This window comes from Siphateles boraxobius, unplaced genomic scaffold (genome assembly GCF_051911475.1).
Source record: "Siphateles boraxobius isolate OS27281-9 unplaced genomic scaffold, OSU_SipBor_1 1, whole genome shotgun sequence".
In the NCBI taxonomy this organism is placed as follows: Eukaryota; Metazoa; Chordata; class Actinopteri; order Cypriniformes; family Leuciscidae; genus Siphateles; species Siphateles boraxobius.
In genome coordinates this window covers 19118962-19140888 of record NW_027508699.1, presented here as the reverse complement: position 1 = coordinate 19140888, position 21927 = coordinate 19118962, and the positions used below count along the sequence as shown (strand labels likewise).

The 21927-nt window shown below is 35.5% G+C and overlaps 3 protein-coding genes across 3 annotated transcripts; 1 reads left to right on the top strand and 2 right to left on the bottom strand.

Moving 5' to 3' along the window:
• Positions 1-2: 2 nt before the first annotated feature.
• LOC143736283 (uncharacterized) lies at positions 3-4246 on the top strand. Its single transcript, XM_077227027.1, has 2 exons — positions 3-261; positions 543-4246. The coding sequence occupies exons 1-2, from the start codon at positions 152-154 to the stop codon at positions 3664-3666; spliced, it is 3234 nt and encodes a 1077-aa protein (XP_077083142.1). The 5' UTR covers positions 3-151; the 3' UTR covers positions 3667-4246.
• On the bottom strand, positions 4228-8105 carry slc22a13a (solute carrier family 22 member 13a). Its single transcript, XM_077227037.1, has 10 exons — positions 7684-8105; positions 7402-7505; positions 6398-6552; positions 5979-6147; positions 5785-5905; positions 5587-5681; positions 5223-5437; positions 5039-5147; positions 4743-4949; positions 4228-4512 (listed from the first exon to the last, which is right to left on the bottom strand). The coding sequence occupies exons 1-10, from the start codon at positions 8056-8058 to the stop codon at positions 4449-4451; spliced, it is 1614 nt and encodes a 537-aa protein (XP_077083152.1). The 5' UTR covers positions 8059-8105; the 3' UTR covers positions 4228-4448.
• A 572-nt stretch (positions 8106-8677) lies between these two features.
• On the bottom strand, positions 8678-21546 carry oxsr1a (oxidative stress responsive kinase 1a). The gene is made up of 18 exons (XM_077226979.1): positions 21305-21546; positions 20377-20489; positions 19051-19159; positions 18781-18922; positions 18614-18669; positions 18085-18194; positions 17884-17985; positions 16176-16309; positions 16023-16071; positions 15429-15494; positions 15203-15325; positions 15064-15102; positions 14868-14981; positions 14673-14743; positions 12208-12260; positions 12003-12071; positions 11849-11913; positions 8678-11749 (listed from the first exon to the last, which is right to left on the bottom strand). The coding sequence occupies exons 1-18, from the start codon at positions 21372-21374 to the stop codon at positions 11675-11677; spliced, it is 1560 nt and encodes a 519-aa protein (XP_077083094.1). The 5' UTR covers positions 21375-21546; the 3' UTR covers positions 8678-11674.
• Between the last annotated feature and the right edge of the window lie 381 nt (positions 21547-21927).

The following is a 21927-nucleotide window of genomic DNA, read 5'->3' as shown; positions in this document are numbered from 1 at the left end:
TCTTAACAGTTATACTATACTCTCTGTATATTTTATCTTTAAAATGGCATTATATAACAATTATGACAAATTCATGATGTGTATTTCATACATTACTCATATTGCATGTATGTCTATATTGTTGTCATAGTTCCTGTCTCCTGCTAAAGAGATGTGCTCTGCGTGCCTGATGCCAGTTTACCCAATGGAGAAAATGGTGGCAGATAAACTAATTCTACATAATAACTGTTTCTGCTGCAAACACTGTAATAAAAAGCTAAGGTGAGAGAAATTTAGAAGACATGGTTACATCAGTTTCCAAGACATGGTTACAAAATAATCATTAGTGTAATATTGGAACCTGTGATTAATAATGAGAAATACATGTGCTATTAAAATATCTAATCAAATACAATCTATTTGATATCATTTATATTGGATATTTAATTGATTTTATCCAATCACAAATCAAAAATGATAAGACTTGATTCCCTGGGAATGTTTTATTTCACAGTATATACTTTAACAATTATTCTTCATGGGTGTACTATTATTTATTACAGCATTCACAATTACTCTGCTCTTTATGGAGAGTTCTACTGCACATATCATTATCAACAGTTGTTTAAGAAAAAAGGCAACTATGATGAGGGTTTTGGCCACAGACAACACAAAGACCGCTGGCTTGCTAAAACAGAGAAATCTAAACCTACTAACAAGTTCAGCTCAGCACGTAACAAAGAGCCTACATGTGTTGATGGTCCTCTGGGGTCATTTACAGGAGCTTCATCTCCACAGCAAAGACACAGAGATGCTCAATTCCAAAGTCCTGACAACAAGAACAAGCTTACAGTTAGCTGGCCACCAGAAAACAAGTGGACCAGACAACACCCAGTTTCACAAAGTACTACCTTAGCCTCAAGAAGGACAACAGACTGGTCAAATGTTGACCATTCTTCTGCCAGAAGCTCCAGAAATGCTCTTGAAAAGAAAAGGTTTAATTCTGGGCTGGATGAAATGGACAAATCAGTTCAGCTGTCACCTCGGGTTTATGAGAAGACAAACACATACTTATCTCCCTACACAATTAAAGGTGAGTTTAAAACACCACATTCAGAGCCTGTTTATACACCTCATCCAGGAGATTCAAAAACATTACAGAAGACTGCAGATACATCTGCCCAATCTGGAACACAAAGCAAAGTTTCAAAAGGAGGGTCAGTGACAAATAAAGACTTGAATTATGTTACCTCAAGACCAGATTCTATGAGAGAACCCAATTTGGCTGAAGATGGGAGAGTTTATAGCCCAACGAAAATAAAAAAGTCTGTCCGGTTTGCTTCCAATTTAAATACAGATGGGGAAAATAATACAGAGTTTAGCAATGAGGAAGTTAAAAGCTCTACTGGGGCCTTTGTTGAACCTGCAGTTGTCAATGGTGATGTTATGACAGCAAAGAGAGATATGATAACTTTAAAATCAGGAATAGAAATAGAGGAATCACCCGAGGAATGTTTAATTGATACAATGCACAACCAATATGGCAGTGATTCTGTCAAACATCCCAAAGCTTTGGACGGACAAATGCAGGATCCTTACAGCAATACAGTAATAGAAGAAAGCATCTCATCTGTGCAAAGAAATGTAGATGATGCAACAAAGGCAGATGAGGAAATTATAAGCAAGATGAAAACAATTCCAAACCTCAAAGAACTGCAGGTAAATGACATCACTCCATTCGGTACAGAAACATTCAAACCAAATAGTGAATCGTGTGATTTGGAGCATGTTGCAGAGGTGATTAATGAGGATGTTACTGAGACTAAGGCCAATGTTATAACCTCCAAAAAGCAAGAACCCACAGACATAATTAATGATGAATCTAAAGACCTTGATATATTGGATTTGCCTCCAAAATCTGATGATAAAGGGAACACAAAGGTTGGTGACAAAAAGGCCACTGATAAAGGGAGTAAAGGGTCTTGGTCTAAAGGTAAAAGCCCTCTTTCCAAACTCTTCACATCCGGCCCAAATAAGAAAGAGTGCAAAAATGAGCCAAAAACAGAAAGCAAAAGAGCCGATATCAAACCTAGAAATTTACTGAGCAGACTCTTTTCGGCCACTGAAATGGAGTCAGAAATAAAGAAAACACCAGAAATCAAAACAGAAACTACATGTGAGGAGTCAGAGAAAATCGTAGGGACTGAAGATGGAGTGAACACTGCATTTATTCAGGATACTTTTTCTGTATCTCTTCCTCTGACAGAGACCACCTCTCAAAATAAACCTCAAGAGACTATAAAACCAACACAAAACTCACTAAGTGATGCTACAGAAGAACTGAACCTAACCGAGAGCTGTCAAAATCCCATCTTATTGTCTAATAATGGCTCCGCCGATGAGACAGTGCCATCAATAGACCTTGATCAAACTGAACAACTCAAGCCTGCTTCTGGTGGTTTAGGGGAGATTGAAAGCAATGAGGCTCTTATTTCCTCACAAGAACACATTCATGTAGATCTTACCTCTCCAGACTCTTTAAAACCATCAGGTCTTGAGGAGAGCCTCAACTCCTTTTTGCCTCAGAATGAAGACACATCTGGTTTTCTTGACACATCTGATGCATCCACATCTCAAGTTACGAGCACTAGCACAGATGACATGGCTTTTTCAGACTCAAATACACTTGATTATACAAGCAGTGGCACATTGACGGCCTTTGAGAATTTTGGAACACCATCAATGGATATAGGGAGCTCTTTCATTATAGGACACCCATTTGGAGAACAAATACAAGGAGAAAGAGGAGATTCATTTCAACAACCTTCTGTGGATTTGAATGAAGATACTCTAGATATTTTTGGTTCATCAGATTCAAATATTGAGGTAAACTCATATGGAAACACTCTGACTGAAATCCACAAAAATGAAGCCAGTTTCTCCTCAGGAATGACTGATGATCCCTTTGGTATGGACAGTTTATCAGTACAAGCAATGGATATCTTTGGAGACAATATGCTCACTGTCTCTGATCAAATGTCCACAAATAATTTATTTGATATTATGACAAACAGTCAGTCTCAAAGCCAAAACCCTTTTGAGGGTATTACAGATGGTCAACTGGGACCAAATGGAGTTTTTGACTTGATAAGTTCTGAAGAAGACCCATCAACACAGAAAAGGTCTGAACCTGAACAGGGAATTGTAATTCAAAGTGAGGTTAATAATGTTTTCGAAAGTAAAGGCAATCCGTCAACCTCTGATGTGCTTGATCAAAACCTTTCCGGCCAGGAGCTAATTGAGTCATCTCAAACCGAGGCTTTTGATTTCTTCAGCTCTGAGCAAGATCCACCCCGAACATCATTCAGTCCTATAAGTGCCGATCCATTTCCAAATGACATCTTTGCAAGTGCTATTAACGGCCCAAGCACAAATACATTCAGTGTGGAAACAATGCAAAGAACTGCAAACCCATTTGACGATTTCACCGTGTTAGAGAGTGACGGTGAGGCTGCAGAGACACAAGCAAGCAACTTATTTCCAGATGACATATTCTCATCTATTCCTGCCATTTCTTTAGAACCAGCACAGGACACTTCCACCCTGATAGATCCAAAAAATACAGACACAAATGGTGTGCAGCCACAAAAGCTCGAAAATGATTGGATGTCTGACCTTTTGGGGTAGTATCTTGCCACGGTTCAGAAAAAATATAAAAATATTTCAATTAAATAAGCAGGTATTTTGATTTGCCTTTGCTGTTCTATTCTGTATAATTCACAAATTTTATTACTAACATTTGATTGATTGATTGATTTATTGATGGATGAAGTAATCAATGTGTATGTAGCCCAAGTTAAAGTATTCATGTATAATGTGGTGTTACTTTTTCATTTCTAAATAATTAATCAATGTATATTAAGTTAGCGTGTCAATGTCTAATTTGGGGTTACTTTAAAAGTTTTTAGATACAAAAAAATGTTGAAGTATTTGACAATTACTGCATTCAGATTCTACAAAAGTTGTTCAGTTAAATCAGACTCAGATTACTTTTATTATATATTATGCAACCTGTTTTTATGACTATAGTTCTCTGGCAGGGGGGAAAATGATTTATTAGGTAAAGTTCACTTCAATAATCACTGTAGTCATATAATCCATATATATTTATGTACAAAATGTTAATGTTGATCATGAAACAATGTAATGATAACTGTGTTCTTCAAAGACTAACGGGTCATAATAAATAATAAAAAAACAATTCACATAGGGTTTATTGCATATTGTTATTTTACAGTACATACAGGGCTAACAGAACACTAAATCTACAAATCTTTTCATAATGCTGAATGACAAATAAACTAGACAAATAACAGAAATTGTAATAAAAATCTAACTGTTATTTCTACATATCATTACACTTTAAACAGAACAAAATAAATTCCACCATCTTGCAAGAAGTTAAGAGGTTATAACTTGGTTGCTTGGATGTCTTCACGATCCCTAGTTGCAGGATTAGATAAATTTGGTCTCCTTTGGGGAAATAGAGATGAAATAGTGTTGAAATACTATTTCCCTTGGCAAAAACATAAAAACCTTAAACGTATTTTAAAACAATATGTATCAAGACTTAATGTGTAACTTAGATATCAAAGAGTAAATAAACAGATTTTAAGACATGTTAGAAATGCAAAAGCAGTTTAATCCGCAGAATTTATAAAACTATTTTTACTAGTTGCATGAAAACTTCAATGTACATGTACCTCTTGCTCTCTGCCTCCTCTGTGGAATCAGGCAGCTCAGTTCTTCTGGTCTCGGGCAGCAGGAAGGCCATTATCCCACTTGCTAGTGCCAGGCTGCCAATCACCACAGAAGGGATTGTGAAGTGGTAGATCTCCAGCAGGTTCACCACAGGAGACAACATACTTGCGGCTCGTGCAGCTGTGGAGCCCAGCCCCGTGGCCGTCTGACTGGAAATCAACAAGCGGATTATAATAAAACTGCATTAAAACAACACTCACATTAATATCAGTAGAAAATGACACAGACTCATACCTACCGAATGGCGGTGGGAAACAGTTCTTGAAAATAAACGCTGCAAATACTGCCTGCTCCGTTCATGAGAAATCTTCCACATGTAGCAAGAGCAGCGATGGCGAAGTAATTACCTTAAGTAGAGAATCACATGGTTAAGTGCTGATTCGTTGTATGCTATAGAGTGTTACATATGGAAAACATTTTACTTTGTGGAACTGCAAGAGTCAGGAGACAGAGAACCCCTCCCACTATAAGGGCACCCATTAGAGACACCTTCCTTCCAGCTGCTTCCAATGACCACATGCAGAAGAAGTGGACAGGAATCTCAGAGAGGCCGAATATGAGTTGATTGAGAAAAATATCAAGGCCGTACTTCCCCACATTTAGAGAGAGGCTGTAGTACGCTAGATTTACAGCACACCTGAGTATCAACAGCAGAGGACCATCCATGTTTAAATATTAATTCAAGAAAACACATTTCAAGCAAAAATAAATAAATAAATAAAAATTATATATATATATATATATATATATATATATATATTAACAATTCCATGATAATCGACTCACCAAGCGAAGGTAATGGTTAAGAAATATTTCCTGAGCACACGGGAAGCAAAAAGCATTTTTATACCTCCTTTTTCAACAGGCTTTTCTTTTAAGGCCTAACACATCAAATAACAAAAAGATGTTATCCATATTGTGTTATTTAAAAGAGATGGCTCTGTACTTTGGCTTGACATGTCAATTTGTAGAATATATCTCTACCTTCTCCAGTAATGAGTCAGGAACTGTACGTTTGTTGATCGCTGCTGCTTTCTGAATGAGTTCTTTCGCATCTGTAGTTTTTCCACGGTGAAGAAGCCATCTGGCAGACTCTGGAATAAACCTATATTGGTGTGCACATCTAATTATTTCATTCGCTCACAAATGTAAAGAAACATATACATGAACATATATACCATATGTAGACAACTACAAATCCAAGTGGGCCAGCCATTATAAATTGATCCATTCTCCAGTCCCTGACAAAATACACAACGGCAAGAAACATGACCTGCCCCAAAGCGGCCAGGACTTGACTCAGGCATGCTGCATAAGATCTCTGAGCGACTCCAATCCACTCGATGGCTACAGTGAGGATGAACACATTGTGATAAACACACAAGCAATTAGGTAAACACGGCAATTCTGTGTTACAGTCACATAGCCAATATAGTCTTGCACAAGACTTATCAACTGGTTTGTTATTGACACATAAATAAAGTCTAAAAATGTTGTGTTTCTTCAAGAAAGAGCCATCTGATGTGTTACATTAATTATTCAGTCCGCTGATAGCTAACATGATGTAAAGATGGAAAACATCAATATTGTCTCATACCGAGGATAATGCTGTTGATCCGAAATCCTCCGAGGGCAACACCAACAATGAACTGGGATGTGAGGTACACATAAAAGTTTGGAGAGAGACCAGTCACGACTGTGAAGATAAGCATGAGCACCATAGGTATCTGTGTAGCCCGTTTGCGACCAAACCTTGAGTTCAAAAAAGAAAGAGTGGAAAAAAAGCAACACACACACACAAAAACAAAAAAAATCACTGAAAATGAACACCATGCATGAATGGAAATGTTAGCTGAAGTCTGAATATGTTATGCCTCTTCATTTAGCATGTCATTTAGATGGCATAGCTTCAGAAATGTATGCATCAAATTATTTTATATATATAAAAAATTATACATTACATATTTCTATTGTATAAAATATTTACATTTATTTACACATAACACAAAAATTACACAATATTTTTACATATTTTAGTATAATTAAGACATCATAATACTTAATTTAACATAAACCAGTAGAAAAAATATATATATATATTAAATCAAAGTCAATATAAAGTGAACGTAAATTTAGGTAAATACTTTCTGAAGGCTGTAAACGTAATTTATATGAATTGCAAGTTTAATGTGTGTGTGTGTGTGTGTGTGTGTGTGTGTGTGTGTGTGTGTGTGTGTGTGTGTGTGTGTGTGTGTGTGTGTGTGTGTGTGTGTATTGGGGGGGGGGGGGGCACATCGAGGTATTACTTTATTAATTCTATTTTACAGTGTATTTTATATAGCAATACTAAAAAATAATTTTGCAAAATTACAAGAAACTAACCTTAAACATAATGCTATTTTAACCCTAACACTATAATAAGTACATTGTTAATTAAAATTACTCAGTAGCCTACTTACGGTATTTGTGTAATTAGTCCTACACTTTGTTTATTTAATCATACACTTTAACAAGGACACCTTAAAATTAAGTGTATCGATTCCGTATTTAATCTAAAGAGTTTGTCCAAATTTAATAACATTGTACGTTTTTAACACTTACGATTCTGAAAAAGGTCCAAAAAGTATAGCTCCAACTAGCACTCCAGCAAAGAATATTGTCTGTGCTCCCCGAAAGATATTTGTATTTTCACAAACAAGATTGAACTGCAAAACACCACAAAAATATCAGGCTTTCTCCACGTAAACAGCATATTGTTTTCTAAACCAGTCATTTGTAAACATAGTAGTTAAATTGCTGTGTGGTGTGACCACAGTGAGCACATGAAGTTAAGAACATCCATGTTTTCAAATATACGGGTGAGACAAAACCCAAGTTACTTACATCAGTAACAATGGTTGCATCATAAATAGTATCATTGTGCACCCATCCATCAGTGCAAGAGGTGGTTTCGTTTAGGCCATATTCCCGTATAGCAGACAGATCCCAATCCACAGGCACATACATCTGACAGGGATCGAAAGAACCATCCGGGAGCCTAGGCAGAGTCAAGTTAAGCTGCTCTTCCTTCGTCAGATTGGGACCCACCTGAAGGATCCAGTTAGCGTTACACTGGTGGTTCGTGTCTGCATGGTTGAAGACAAGGCTGGATAACTGAAAAGGCAAAATGAGGTTTGGAAAGCACAAAGCAAACAAGAGAACCTTTTGGAAAAGCCCAAAGTCTCCAATAGATTCTAAAATCTCCCCGAAATCAGCCATGGTGGTCCAGAAGATGAACCGCCAAAGAAAGCTTGAGTAACAAGTTTTAGCAGAAAAAGCTAATTAATGTTTAACTGCATAATCATGTGAGTGCATACATCACATAAAGTCGAATATAGAGAGCAATGGTCATATTATTGATGTGAAAGTGTAATGGGTCAACATTCACGTTTTGACACTGCTGATGCGAAAAACAGATAGACCGATTTACATAAATAAGCTATATTCAGTAGATCAAGAATCGATTTCGAATCAGATTGATTCCCAGAATATTCTGACCCTGTGTGTGGGCATGTGTGTATGCGTGGGTGTGCATACATAGACAGATACAGAAGACCGATGGATGTATAGTAAGACAGTGAAACACACCAAGTTAACATATTTGTGTCAAATCTTTTAACGTTTTCAAAACAGACCAAAGGCAACTTTAGTTCTAAAGTAAAAACTAAAAAAAAAAAAAAATTAGTGCTGACAGTCTCTGTAATGTGTAACTCACCAATATAATACAGGCAATAAACTGGATAAGTGCCACAAAGGGTTGTTACGGATCATGAAGCAATTTAATGTCATTATGCAATTCATATTTATAGCATTTAGACAAGTCTGCAGGAGAAAAAAATATCATAATTTCATTCTTTATTGATTATTAAAAATAATTGGGTACACATGCACTGAAAATCCCAAAAGGTGAAATACTATACATTGTCCTTAACACACCATACTGAGAATTACAGTAATAGCTCCATTGCTTTTGTGTTGCGACAGTTCATTCCTTACAGTTCAATGAGAAAAACATGAAAAACAAATCGAAAAGACAAAAAATTTAAACTGGAAACACTTAAATATTCCACTAAAATGTAGCCAATCCCTCTTTGAAAGTCCTGCATACATGCGTTTGGTGTGAAAATACAGCATCTCTACAAGATGAGCAGAATGGTGGAATGATATTAGCTCAGCTCAACACAGAAACATCACCACAGAGAAAAAATATGAGCATGGAGGGATCAACAAGATCTGATGTGTCAATCAAGACAAATCAGCTTATTTAATTAACTTAAGAATTCATACAAATGAAAAACAAGAATATGCTTTCAATTTTCAAATCACTTCCAATGCATTCCAGAAAAAGGCCAACCACTTGTGCACACATGAAAATAAATACTACTGTCATATCACTATCACCAAAGTGAGAAAGGAAATGAGACAAGGACGTGTCTTACTAAAACAATGGTTGAGGTTTTAGAGAATCATGAAAGGGCAGCATTTTTGAGGGTCAAAAAAATAAATCGAGTTCAGGCTTTGACTTGAGCCTTCTTAAGGTATCTGAGATGGCTTAAAAAAAGTACAATGATTACAGTAAGGTGGCATGCTGTTGTAATGAGATGTTAACCATTTAAAACATACAAACACACAAAACTCACATACCACAAGCATTCTTTTTATGAATCCCACCAACCTGTCCAACAATAACAACCAAACAAAGACCGCAAGGCAGAAAAACAAAAATAGCCCCCCCCGGTAATTTTTTTAAACTACTCTCAAGTCATGCTAATTTCATCTTTTAGAGGACATTTTCAGAAATGAAATCCATTGAGGGAAGTGTCTTACGACTGCAAACACAGAGAAGCCAACAAGAAGACATAAGACAAATCACCGCATTGAGTCCATAGAAAGGCCAACTGTGAACGGTGTGTATATTGTTTATATTATATATATATATATATACAACACCAATTTCATTATTTACATGTTTTTTTTTATCAAGTACTTAAGATGCCCCACCCGCATTCATTGTTGTATTCACACTAAATACTTAAAAATAATAATAATAGATCAACAGTCATTTGCACATACATACATGTAAGAAAGTAACAGCAAATTAATCAATCATTGACCATATCTAAAATTAATCAGTTTTAAAACCACCTTAAAATGAACTGTTTGTTGGAAGCCAAGGAGAGAAATTAACAGGAAACATTTGAAAATTTAATGGGGTTGAGTTTAGAACCTTGGTAAAAATAATAATGATAATAAACCTAGTAAGAAAATTTAGCAAAAAGGTATTTAAAAAAAATCTGTTTTTAAAAGAGAATAAAATACCAGTTGCATGTGAACATATTTTCTGCCTATATATACACATGGAATCAGACATCAAGTCTACTGCGGAGACAAATGATATAAGTGTAATGGACTTAGATATTTACAGACACACAAATACAGGCCCACAAAATCTATTGCCAATATCACTTAGACTGCATTAAAGTCACTTTTCTTTTGTTTGTTGCTGGTCAGTCCCAGGCTTCACTGGTCTTCACTTCATCAACAGTGCTTGCAAGGCCAGCAATGTACTGAAAGTCATTTTTCTATACACATTACTGCAATTCAGTTCCATCTACAGACTCCATTCTGACTTTGATTTCCATGTGTGCTGTCCATTTAGATTTATATATAGTTTATAGTTTCAGAAATTAAAAATTTAGCTCAGAATCTCTGATTGAATAGTAGAATATTGAAAAATTTTAATGCCATCGATGAATTGATTTCACCCAAAATGTTAATGTAATTAATTTGCCTTGCAAGCACTGGTATATCCTTCAAAAAAATGTAAATCTAGTTCTGTAACACTCTCCAAAGAGCTGCCACTATATTTAATAGATATGCATGTAAATTAAACTTGTAACATTATGCTCAATCCATAAAATTACATATACCCTTTTCTAATATAAAGCCAAATGCACAATTTAAATTGTTTTCTGAAAGAACAGCATATTAGGAAATATTTCAATTTGATGAAAAACTCTCAAATTCTACTTCATGGTTTTTTTTTAAAGCTCATCATCTCATCTCTCTTGCACCTTGTTTTCATGGAGAGGCCATTCAGCAAAGTTAAATGAGCGCAAAAGGACCAGCATATCTTTAGTCAAAAATCATTCATGCAGTCTGGCATTAGCCCATGCAAAACGATGGGAATGTATCCCCATAGTGAGAGAGCAGCTGAAATGTGTAACTGTGAGGTGCAGTGCACAGGTGTAACAGTGAAGCATCATGTCTGAGTGACATGGCTCCCATGTTTACTGGTTAAAGTGTAAAACCGTACAATGTTTATCACTCCCAATGACAGACCACATTGCAGATGGGTGTACTGAACAGCTGACTTTATAGGCGGTCCAACATGCACCCTTAAATGCTTTCGAAATGACAATTCTGCCCAAAGCCTCCATTGAGGTACACAGCTGCATGCACACACAGTCACTTATTCATTTCACAGATGAGATCCACAGCTACCGTCTACCTACAGTTGTAAATTCAGTAGTACTATCGAAAGTAAGGCATTCTTCTTTTGTCATCTACCAGTATTAGGAGTTGGTTCAGATTGTGCAAATGTTTAAAGCAACAGAGAAAACAAAACATAGATGAATACTGTAAACATCTGAGGTGCACTCCTGTGAAGAACTTGGATGCAGTCCTATTCAACATTTGTTAATCCTATGTGGTGTCAGATTCCTTTCTGTCTCTTTGGCAGTAGTGGTTTCTTTAGGCCAATGAAAGCATTTACAATGCACTGTTGTGCAAACAAGTCTGTTTTTTTTATCCTGGTTGCTGGTAATACTATGTTTTAACTTATACTCAGCTGAGCAAATCCCATGAGTTTAACGTCATCTGGAATTTCAGAGCTGTCCACTCCCGATGCCTAAACGGGAGAAAGATAAACGCAATGGCACATATAAAACAACTCCGATGAGTAAAGCAAGCAGAATTGACCACTGCACCACATAAAAGAGTAGCTTACCAGCTTGAAAGTGACATTTTTGTTGGTTTGTGGATCATCAACGATTTTCTGCAAATTGGCTGCAACTAAAAAAAAAAAAAAATACATAAGTTAAAAACATTATTTTCAACATTTGTATTTTTAGTGTCAAGCAGCAATTTTAACCCAAACTCACCAATAACTAAATCTCTTCCATCCACTAGTCCTGCAGACACAAGCTCTTGAGACACTCCATCAGCTGTGTCTGGATAGAGAGGAATTAAATTTGACACATTTCACTAGCTTTTTGATCAAGATTACAATTTGTCAATATATGTGAAATTAGAGATTAGGAGGAAGCAGACAGACACTCAGTCAAGCGATCAGTAAACGTCACAAACCTCTCCCCGGCATGAACTCAAATCTGATATCGTTTAGCTCTTTCTTTGTATTCCTGTTGCAAAACAGAATACAAAAACTCAATGCAAAAACTCAGGTTGACTAGTAAAATAAGGCATTCTGATTTAATTTTAGAATTGTAAAGCACAAGTATTTTATTTTCTATTAAAGTATTTATTAATATTTTGGATTCAGGGTTCCTACACATTGTCCATTTCAAAATCCCCAAATTTCCAAACCTTTCAAATTTTTCAGACCATTTTCATAAATGGCTTTTACAGCATTATTTTCAGGATTATATTTGGTATATATATATATATATATATACAAAAAAATTCCATTGGTTTTCTCAAAGTGATAAAAATGCCCTTATATGTTAAGAAACCTCACCTCTGACACATCGGTTTGATACTGTAAATGTGATTTGATGTTGCATGATCACCAAACAGTACAGTACAGTCTGATTCAGAGACCATTTGCTCCATCAGTTGCTGGTTTGAGTAGCACAAGCACATTACTTCAAATGAAAGTAGTTTGAATTTAAATTATTGTAAAGACAAATAGTTTCACATAATGAAAATGTGCGCTTCTGAATTCATTTAATTGTGTTGGACAATCACTTAACTTTGGACATGAAAACACTTGTATGATACATAGGGCTGCAACTAACGATTATTTTGATAATCGATTAATCGGACGATTATTTTTTCGATTAATCGATTAATCGGATAGAAATTAAATTAGATTTTTTTTTTAATTATAACTAAATAAAACCGTAAATCAGGGTATTTATGTGTAAAAGTGTACTTTAAAAAGTGCAAAAGCCACACATTGAGTTTTACTAATATCAATATTGGCATTGTTTTTAATGATAATTGCTGATGGCAAGTTGACAAACATGATTATTGTTAAAAAAATGATATCCAACATATTATGTTTTAACACAATTTTTGTTAAAACAAATTTACACAGACATGTTGTTCAGATGTGAATATCTGAACTAAAAACAAACTAAAAACATCTAAAATATATAATTCATTTAATTTTTATTTAAAATTAATTATATATAAGGAATATAAGGATAAAGAATATAATATATATTATATATATAATATATAAAAGAATATAATATAAGGATAAATTGATTAAATAAATATAGAAAGACTGAAAACAATTGTGTGAATGTAGAGCCGCAGTAGATCGCGTTTGAAAAACAATTAAAACTTAGTAGACAAATGCTATAAAAAGAGAACGGAATGGAGGTAACGTTACCCAGCAAGCTAACAGGCTTGAGTAAAGGACAGGAGAAATTATGCATTAGTGCACAAGCATTCGCTGAAAACCACTGAGTACAGTGACTAAAAAAATATATTTTACTGCTGCTGTTATTAACTGCCTATGTATTTAATGCTTCACTTTGTAAACACCGTTTTAATTTAACCTATTTCTGCGGTAGCGCTATTTTAATCCATCACTTACGTTGCGAGCGAACTGATTGCACAACCTGATGCTCGAGACAAAATACAGACATCCCGGGAGTCTCCCGCATATTGATTGCGGCTCCCTGATGCCCGCGAATTAGTTCAAACTCCCGAAATCTTGAGCGCGCAAGCAAGAGCGCGCATGCGAGACAGAAGAGACTGCTCCAAACCGTGTAGCGCGCGCGCTCGGCAGAACGCCTGAGGGAGAGAGACCTTGCGTGTGTGTGCGTACCAGTAAACGCTCCCCGTGACGTAAGCAGACCAACTAATCGATAATGACATTCGTTGACAACGATTTTCATAATCGATTATAATCGATTTTATCGATTAGTTGTTGCAGCCCTAATGATACATTTATTTTTAGAAATGCTTAATTTTATATTTTTAGAAAACTGAATAGGAGAATTAGTCTGGAAACACAAATATTTTTCCATACATCCAGACCTGGAAACAACTATTTTTATATTTTCAGTTTTCATTTTATCTAAAGTTTAAGTAATTTTTTGTAATTTTAGTACTAATTCAACTTTATTTCAGTTAGTTGCCAAAGTAACATTTCTATGATTTAAGTTCTTAAAGCTATAATTATTCATTCATTCATAATTATTCATTCATAATTATTTTTCAATATTATGTCAGTTTTATTTCAATTAACGAAAAATATTTGTAATAGTTTTACCTAACACTGCAAGGCACTTAAACGCAGCACCAACGCTCTAAAAACCTTTCTATTTCTGAGTGATAAACTAAAACATTTTTATTCATTTAAAAAAAAAAAAAAAAGCAATTATAGCAGTTTCATCCAAACATCTTACTATAAAGTTATTGGGATAACTGCTTGTATTTTTATATGATGTAAAAAGAATGAGTGTGCCAACACAACCCTGTGGAACAACTTTACTAACCGTCCTCAAACGGTATGGTTACCTCTAACCTGCTGATCCACTGATAGTCATCATCAGTAAGTCACTATAATGTTAAAATACCTTAATCTTAGGACCAGGCTGATGGGGATTTTGGTCGAGTCCTGCCCTGTCATAGTAGGTGCGCCAACAGCCTGTAGGGATACAATTTCAGTATCTAAAAAAATTCTAACTAAATTATAAACGAAGAGCACTTGTTAGGTCAAGCTTACTGCTGATACTATTGTCACAGAAGGAACTTAATACAGTAGAGCTCACCTGGGAGCCTGGAGAGGACACTGATATTGTGGCCGTGTCATCTGCAACACGTAGCACTTCAGACTGTCCTGCAGCGACTGGCTGCAGGAAGCCTAATGGATCCGCTGGAAAGATCTTTGAAAGAAGCAGAAACAAAATTTTCATGAGAATGGTTCTGGAGTAATTCAGAAAGTAAGAAGCAGAAGTGAACTCTCACCTCTGCATTTTGCACAACCTCCTCCTTTACTCTGGGTGACTAAGAAAAGACAATTCAAAGACTTAAAACATGCTTTATCCAAATCCACAGACTAGATTAAAACAGCCATTAGGTAATGGTGTAGCAGACAAGCATCTACCCGTAAAGCGGCCACTGCTGCCTTCCCTTCCTCACTCTCCATATCCAGCTCATCATCACTCCATTCCCACTCTCCATCCTCAGTCTTATGGAGCCGACCGCTGGAACCCGGAACCCTCCGCACCTATTCACACAGAAATTGACATGCACAAAACTGCTTAAAGCACAACTTCTATTCTCAATTAATTATTTATACATCATATTCGGTCAGTAAATTTTTCACCCACCTTCCTTGATCTCTCTCCTATTGTTGGCGCCCTCTCCAGCAATTTTTCATTCAAGTATTCATTGTTCTGTGAAGGAATTGTGGGAAGAATTTGTTTTAAATATAACCAGTTAAATTATTATTATTATTATTATAAATAATTTTAGATGCTTAATAATTTGGTAGAAAACTGAACTCAAGCTCCACTATTGTAAAAAAAGACATTTGAGACAATCGGCAGAGACAGCATCCTCTGTGGGTCGTAATGCAGCACTGCAGCGCCATACAGGCCGCCCTGTTTACTGCCACAGAGTCGCTAGAAAAGAAAGACTGCTGAGGCAGCACTGTATTTGTTACAATATGGCATGTATCCCATGAGCAAGAAATGGCCTTTAGAAATTCTAATCCTGAGTATTTGTTACAGTAAACCAGTGATTTGAGAACGTTTAGGCCACAATGACTGTAGCCAATCTAAATAATAACTGACCCGCTGGAAGCAGCAATTATGTAAAATGGAATACACATTAGTGAACTTAGATTACCAGAATGGGAATGTAAAATGTTACTACTATAGTCATTCTCTGTAAATTTGCAACTTTGGGTTACAGTATCTTACCTTGGCTTTTGTGAAGAACTTGTGTTTTAAAAGTTCCGCAGCTGTAGGCCTGTTGAAGAAAGCTGAATTTTAATAATAAGACCAAAAACTAAAGTTTTTCTTACCATAATCAAACACAGAACTTTTTTAACTTTTGGGAAATAAATGCACTACCGTTTTTCTGGATCCTTTTGGAGGCACAAGTAGATCATCTTGCGAAAGGATTTACCATATTTTTTCACCATTTCTTTATCTGTAACTCCAGTCTCTAGACACGGAGGGTCATTCTGCAGAGTTAACATGAGAACCTAAACCAAAAGAAGTGGGAAAGAAATCAAGACAGACCAAGACAAATTATTGCTTTGGAAAAAGTATAGACAAAAACATTAAGCAACCATAGGCTGAATAACTTGAATGATTGTTGTTGCTAGTGCAGAGATGATGTTTTACTGTAGGCCATTGATAAGTTAGCATTACCCTGGTTCCCTGACAAAAATTTGTGTCTTACAAGTTGTACATCAAGCAAATCTTCACAAATTAATTTTGAAGCCCAAATACAATTGTCAGAAATAAGAAGCTAAAGTAAACTATAACACGACTAGCATGACTTTAAAGTCATGACCACTAAGCTTACAACTCTTTCATTATTTATTTGAAATATAGGCTACACGTTGGACTATAAAAGTAGAATTAGGGCTGGGTATTGACACAAATTTCACAATTCGATTACGATTCGATTCAATATTGATTATTTTGGATATCAGGTACAATACATGGCAAATTTTCTCAGTGAAAACAAATCTCTTAACTAATGCTGTAAACTATGGAGTCAGTCATTAGCCTACTATAATATTGAAGGTAAAAATTAACTAATTTTTTGTAGCTATACAAACACTTAAATTACACTTTTATTTATTTTTATGATAAGAAAGTAATATGAATAATAAACATTTTAATGGTGGCTGTCATGATTTATTCAAACATGCATTAAATATTGAAGAACATTAAAAATTATAATTAATACAATTATAATAACAATTATAATTATAAAAATTATAATGAATATATTCTCCTCTCTAGAGTTAATTTTTCTAGCTGACTAATGATTTTATGGTCACATATGTTTTTTCTGAGGTAAATGTGACGTTACATGACATTGTTTAACTGACGTCTTTCCACGGTTGAAACATTGATTGAGCGATTTCATGCGACATGATACGGATTTCGATAAGTTGTTCTCTATCTTTTAACTCTCTTTTAGATGCTCATTCATGTTTATTTCGCGCTGTAATTTATGTTTTTGAATTTTGTAATACAATGGACGTAATTTGAAATTTGAGACTTTATTTCATATCAATAGTAACAAAGCACAAATATTATTGCAATTTATTGGATGGGATGCGCGCTACAATGTTACATTCATTCATCAAATAAAAACAGGATGACTAATCGATCCTTGAGATTTAAGAATCGATATTGTTTCGTAAAACTGAGAATCGATTAATATTGAGAAATTTATATATTTTTTACCCAGCCCTAAGTAGAATAGTGAGTTTTCCTGCTCAGCGCAAAAACACTTAATGTCCTTCTATGGTCCCATTTAGCCACTTGTTAGCAACCACCTTTTTCAAGACATGAAAGCTTAAAAGAAACAATGAGAGGACATTATTGATGTATTTTGTCATAAAATAAAACATGAAAATACTTTGAGCTTGTGTTTAACAAACAGCAACCTTATTTCAGGCATTTAGGCAAAAACTCCACTGACTTCAGGATGATGGAACTAGAAGTCTAAAATGCGACTCATTTCTTCAGCACTCTATTGGCAGGTTTCATAGCAGATTCTCTATCAACTGAACACAAACAGTGACTTGCTGCTCACCTTCATTGGAGGATATTTGTGATATGGAGCAGCCCCAGTTGCCAACTCAATAGCTGTGATCCCGAAACTCCAGATATCAGCTTTGAAATCATAACCCCTAACCTGCGAGGGAGCAAACACATTTTAATTCTCTCATTACAAAGCCATTCAGTTTCTAAAATATATGAAAGGCAAAGTAGGAACAGCCGGAAAAACACTAACCTGCTCCATCACCTCAGGGGCCATCCAGCATGGAGTTCCTACAAATGTCTTCCTCACTTTGTTTCTAGTCATGTCTCCACCAGTTGCTAAAAAGGCACTGACACCAAAGTCTTCACAGACAACAAAAAGACAAAATATCTATCAATCATCTGATCCAAGATCACTGCATTATGTTATTTCAGGCCAAGCATCACCTCTGATCAAATCTGAACCTTTCTAGTCCAGGAAAAGAACATCTAGAGGCCAATTACAGACTTTGACAGGCCGATCGAAAAATATCTCTGCCTTTTTCTGTTTGCGTAATGAAAAAAGAAACCACCTTTTCCCTCCAAGTATAACATTCTGCATAGAGTAAATAAACACTACGAAAGCAATCTAACAGCATATTCAAATAAGAATATTCAGCAATCTTTTGAAATCATAAAAAAAAAAATATATATATATATTATACCTAACTCGTACTATTAAGCTACGTAATTGTCAATAATCGTTGGAAGAAAAAAATTATGTATTAAGAGTGAAACTCCACCTGCAATTTGAACAGAGCCGTCCTCTCCTAAAAGAATATTTCCAGCCTTCACATCTCTGTACCGAGAGAAATACAGATCAGTGTGCTGCTTGATGACTCAACAAAATTAAGAATAGAAAGCACACATAAACATAATTATATAACCAAACCATGGCATATACATTTACCTGTGAATCTGACCATTTTTGTGCAGATAATCGAGCCCTTCTAGCACCTCTTTTAGTATGGTGGCAATGCTGGACTCATCCATGACACCCGATTTATGCTCCCCTTTAGAAATGATGTACTTAATAAAATCCAGAACTGAGCCTGAAAACAGACACAAGTGGAAGGATACTCTATTATGCAGTACTTTATTTTTTAATCGACCAATTAATAACTTAATCGTTTAAATGTATGTCTTGAATAAATAAAGACCAAAAGATAAAGTAACTCACCACCACTGAGCAACTTCATGACCAGCCAAAGCTCATCCTTGACCACAAAGGAGGTGTAATAAGACACAATATTTGGGTGATGGCACTGACTCATTGCCTGGATCTCTTTCTAAAAAAATAAAAGGAGAAAAAAAAAATGTTAGGAAGCAGAACTGTTTAAATCTATATATAATGGTAAGTATTGCTCCTGACTGCTCAACTAGAACCTCAAATTACTTCAAGGCCATTGATAAGTTTATAAAACAGAACTTAAAGGAAAAATAAGACATTCCGTAAATAGTCCTGTCTCATAGGACATTCTAACTCTGATAATTTAAACACAAACCAGAAAAATCGTTCCTTGTGTCTGTGCCAGTTTAATCTTTCTCTGATTGACAGACACGTGGTTGCCTTGCACATGACCCGGGTTACATCATGAGCGTGACCCTGAATCATTTGCCGAGGTGAACAGAACAGACCCTGAATCAGATTGCTACGCTGCATAATTTTTCTAAAACTGACAGTCATTTGTGCTTGCAAAACAAAATTGTTTTAGTATTAGTATTTTTGTGGAGTTTGTCTCAACCTACCCCATCTATTTTTGTTAAAAGATTATTTACATAAATCAAAGATTCTGTGTAGACTCAGGAACATTAATTTTAAAAATATAATATAGGATATACATTTTATATAAATATATATATTTATTAGGGCTGTCACGATTCCTCGATTAAATTTGAGTACTCAATTTCAAAAATCCTCAATTGCAATTTACCGGTGTCGAGTAACCGGCAAAATACATTCCACGGACAAGAATCCATGAACCGCATTATTAGACCGTTTTCTAAGGCTGCGCAATGTAATAAAACCCATTTAAAAAACATAGCATAGTGCTATCGTGAATTCACAAAAGTATATAGTATATCCCCCGCGGGTTTAATATGGGCTTTATTTACATGTGTGTAAGTTGCGTGCGTCTTCAAGAGGCTCTGTTCACAGTAAGTGCTGCTCCACATGAACTGATAACATTTACACACTTAAAGTGTCTCAAACTTCATCTCTGCATATGCTGTGAGTTTGAGTTGCTTATAACGGTCATCTGGGAACGGATTTCATTTCCGGCATATATATATATATATACATATATATACACACATACATATATATACACATACAGGTACAGTATATTTTTATCTGATAACTTGAAAACCTAATATGCTGCAATAGTGGTAAAGATTGATTTTAGTCCAATCCACATTGTGCATCCATAAATAACCAGTTTAAACTGAGACTTCATCCTAATCAAACACTGTTTGTCTTATTTTATGAGCAGTAAGCAGACATTACCAGGAGCTCATCCATGCTGGTCTGGCATTTCTCAAGATTGATGCGTTTAATGGCCACCTTCTCCTTCCTGGGTTTGCAATATGCCGCCTGGACCACAGCTGTTGCTCCACTCCCTATATAACAGCAAAAAGATAGCAAATTTAGTGATATAACCAAAATACTTAAACAAAGCATATAAAATGACATATTGGCAAAATGTTAGAGAAGAGGACAGAAGGTCATATCCTCACTGCATAAATGAAATTAACTATTGAAACCTTTTTATTTAAACAATATTTATTTGGTGTTTATTAAATTGTGCTCCTGATGCCAATTCAAACAGATGATGTAAAAAAAATGAACTGGTGTTTTAAATGTCTCCATTTCAGAATATTCTAAACTTATATTTAAACAATTGATGTTCATATGTCTTTATCCCTCTGCTTAATGACAACTTCCTCTGCCAAAGGGAGCCGAAAAAACTAAATTAAACGTCCCAGGACAAGAAAATCAGCTCTGGTTATGAGATCAGAAGTTAACTAGTTAGTTAAAGTGTTCCCATAATACGTCAAACCTTCATCTAGAAAACATGAACGTTATATGAATCAGTTTGACACCAAACTAGCCAGGAAGCAAGTTTTCAATCGTAATGTTTCTTTAACCAACAAGCACCCCATATGTCATATCATATTTCACGTTGAAATCCTCAAATCAATCAGTAAATCAGCCATTGTCCGCAGGCATTACAATCCGCTGGCATGTCGGGTAACTTAGCTAGCTAGCATGGCTAACACAGACTGAACATCTTCCAGGCGCGATGACTTAATTACTGATGGAGATCTGAAATAACACAGACCATCTGGGCCCAAGAGATCTTAACACATGTCTTACTCTCCTTTATTCAACCATTCATGTGATCTAGCTGATGATATGTGATGGGTTAGCTCACCGATCACCTCCTGTAGCTCATAGTCATCCTTGTCGATAGACCAAGGTTGAGAGCTCGGGTCCTCGGACATGACTGTAGTCAGATCACGTCAGCCGAACGCGAAACTGTACACTCACGCGGCTGCAAGGGATAAAAACGGATGATTCGGGATTTATACTCGATGTACTTATGCTGATCTTGCCGACCGCTCTCAGTCTCTGCAGCCAAACTTTGCCAACAGAGACGGTAACCCCGCCTTAGGCGGAAAACGCTCTTCCTCGTGTCAAAATCTTGGAGGCGACTAATATTATGCCACGTTACGCCACCTAATGGTCATGACACAGAAAATGTCCATAGAAAATGACTTGTTCTACTGTTGAATTTTACATAAAATACATTAAAGCTTTCTTGTATGTAACTATTTTTACTTTACTGGACTGTAAAAATGTTCATAATTTTAATAGGAAAATAATGATACAGAAAAAAACTTAATTGGTTAGGCTAAATGTAATGTGGCTTACTACCTTTAAATATCTGCGTGAATCATCATATTTGATTCGTTTATATTTATTATTAAGTTCACTTGTTCTATTTTTGTTTTAAGTTACAATTTATGTTACTTAGTAATGTATTTGTTTATGCAT

Coding starts and splice junctions, on each gene's coding strand:
- LOC143736283 (XM_077227027.1), top strand. CDS start 152: ATGTGCTCTGCGTGCCTGATGCCAGTTTACCCAATGGAGAAAATGGTG. Junction 262..542: donor CACTGTAATAAAAAGCTAAG/GTGAGAGAAATT, acceptor TATTTATTACAG/CATTCACAATTACTCTGCTC.
- slc22a13a (XM_077227037.1), bottom strand. CDS start 8,058: ATGGCTGATTTCGGGGAGATTTTAGAATCTATTGGAGACTTTGGGCTT. Junction 5,906..5,978: donor TTTGTAGTTGTCTACATATG/GTATATATGTTC, acceptor ACACCAATATAG/GTTTATTCCAGAGTCTGCCA. Junction 4,950..5,038: donor CTGTTTCCCACCGCCATTCG/GTAGGTATGAGT, acceptor GTTGATTTCCAG/TCAGACGGCCACGGGGCTGG.
- oxsr1a (XM_077226979.1), bottom strand. CDS start 21,374: ATGTCCGAGGACCCGAGCTCTCAACCTTGGTCTATCGACAAGGATGAC. Junction 16,310..17,883: donor ACAAATATCCTCCAATGAAG/GTGAGCAGCAAG, acceptor CTTTTGGTTTAG/GTTCTCATGTTAACTCTGCA. Junction 11,750..11,848: donor AAAATGTCACTTTCAAGCTG/GTAAGCTACTCT, acceptor TCTCCCGTTTAG/GCATCGGGAGTGGACAGCTC.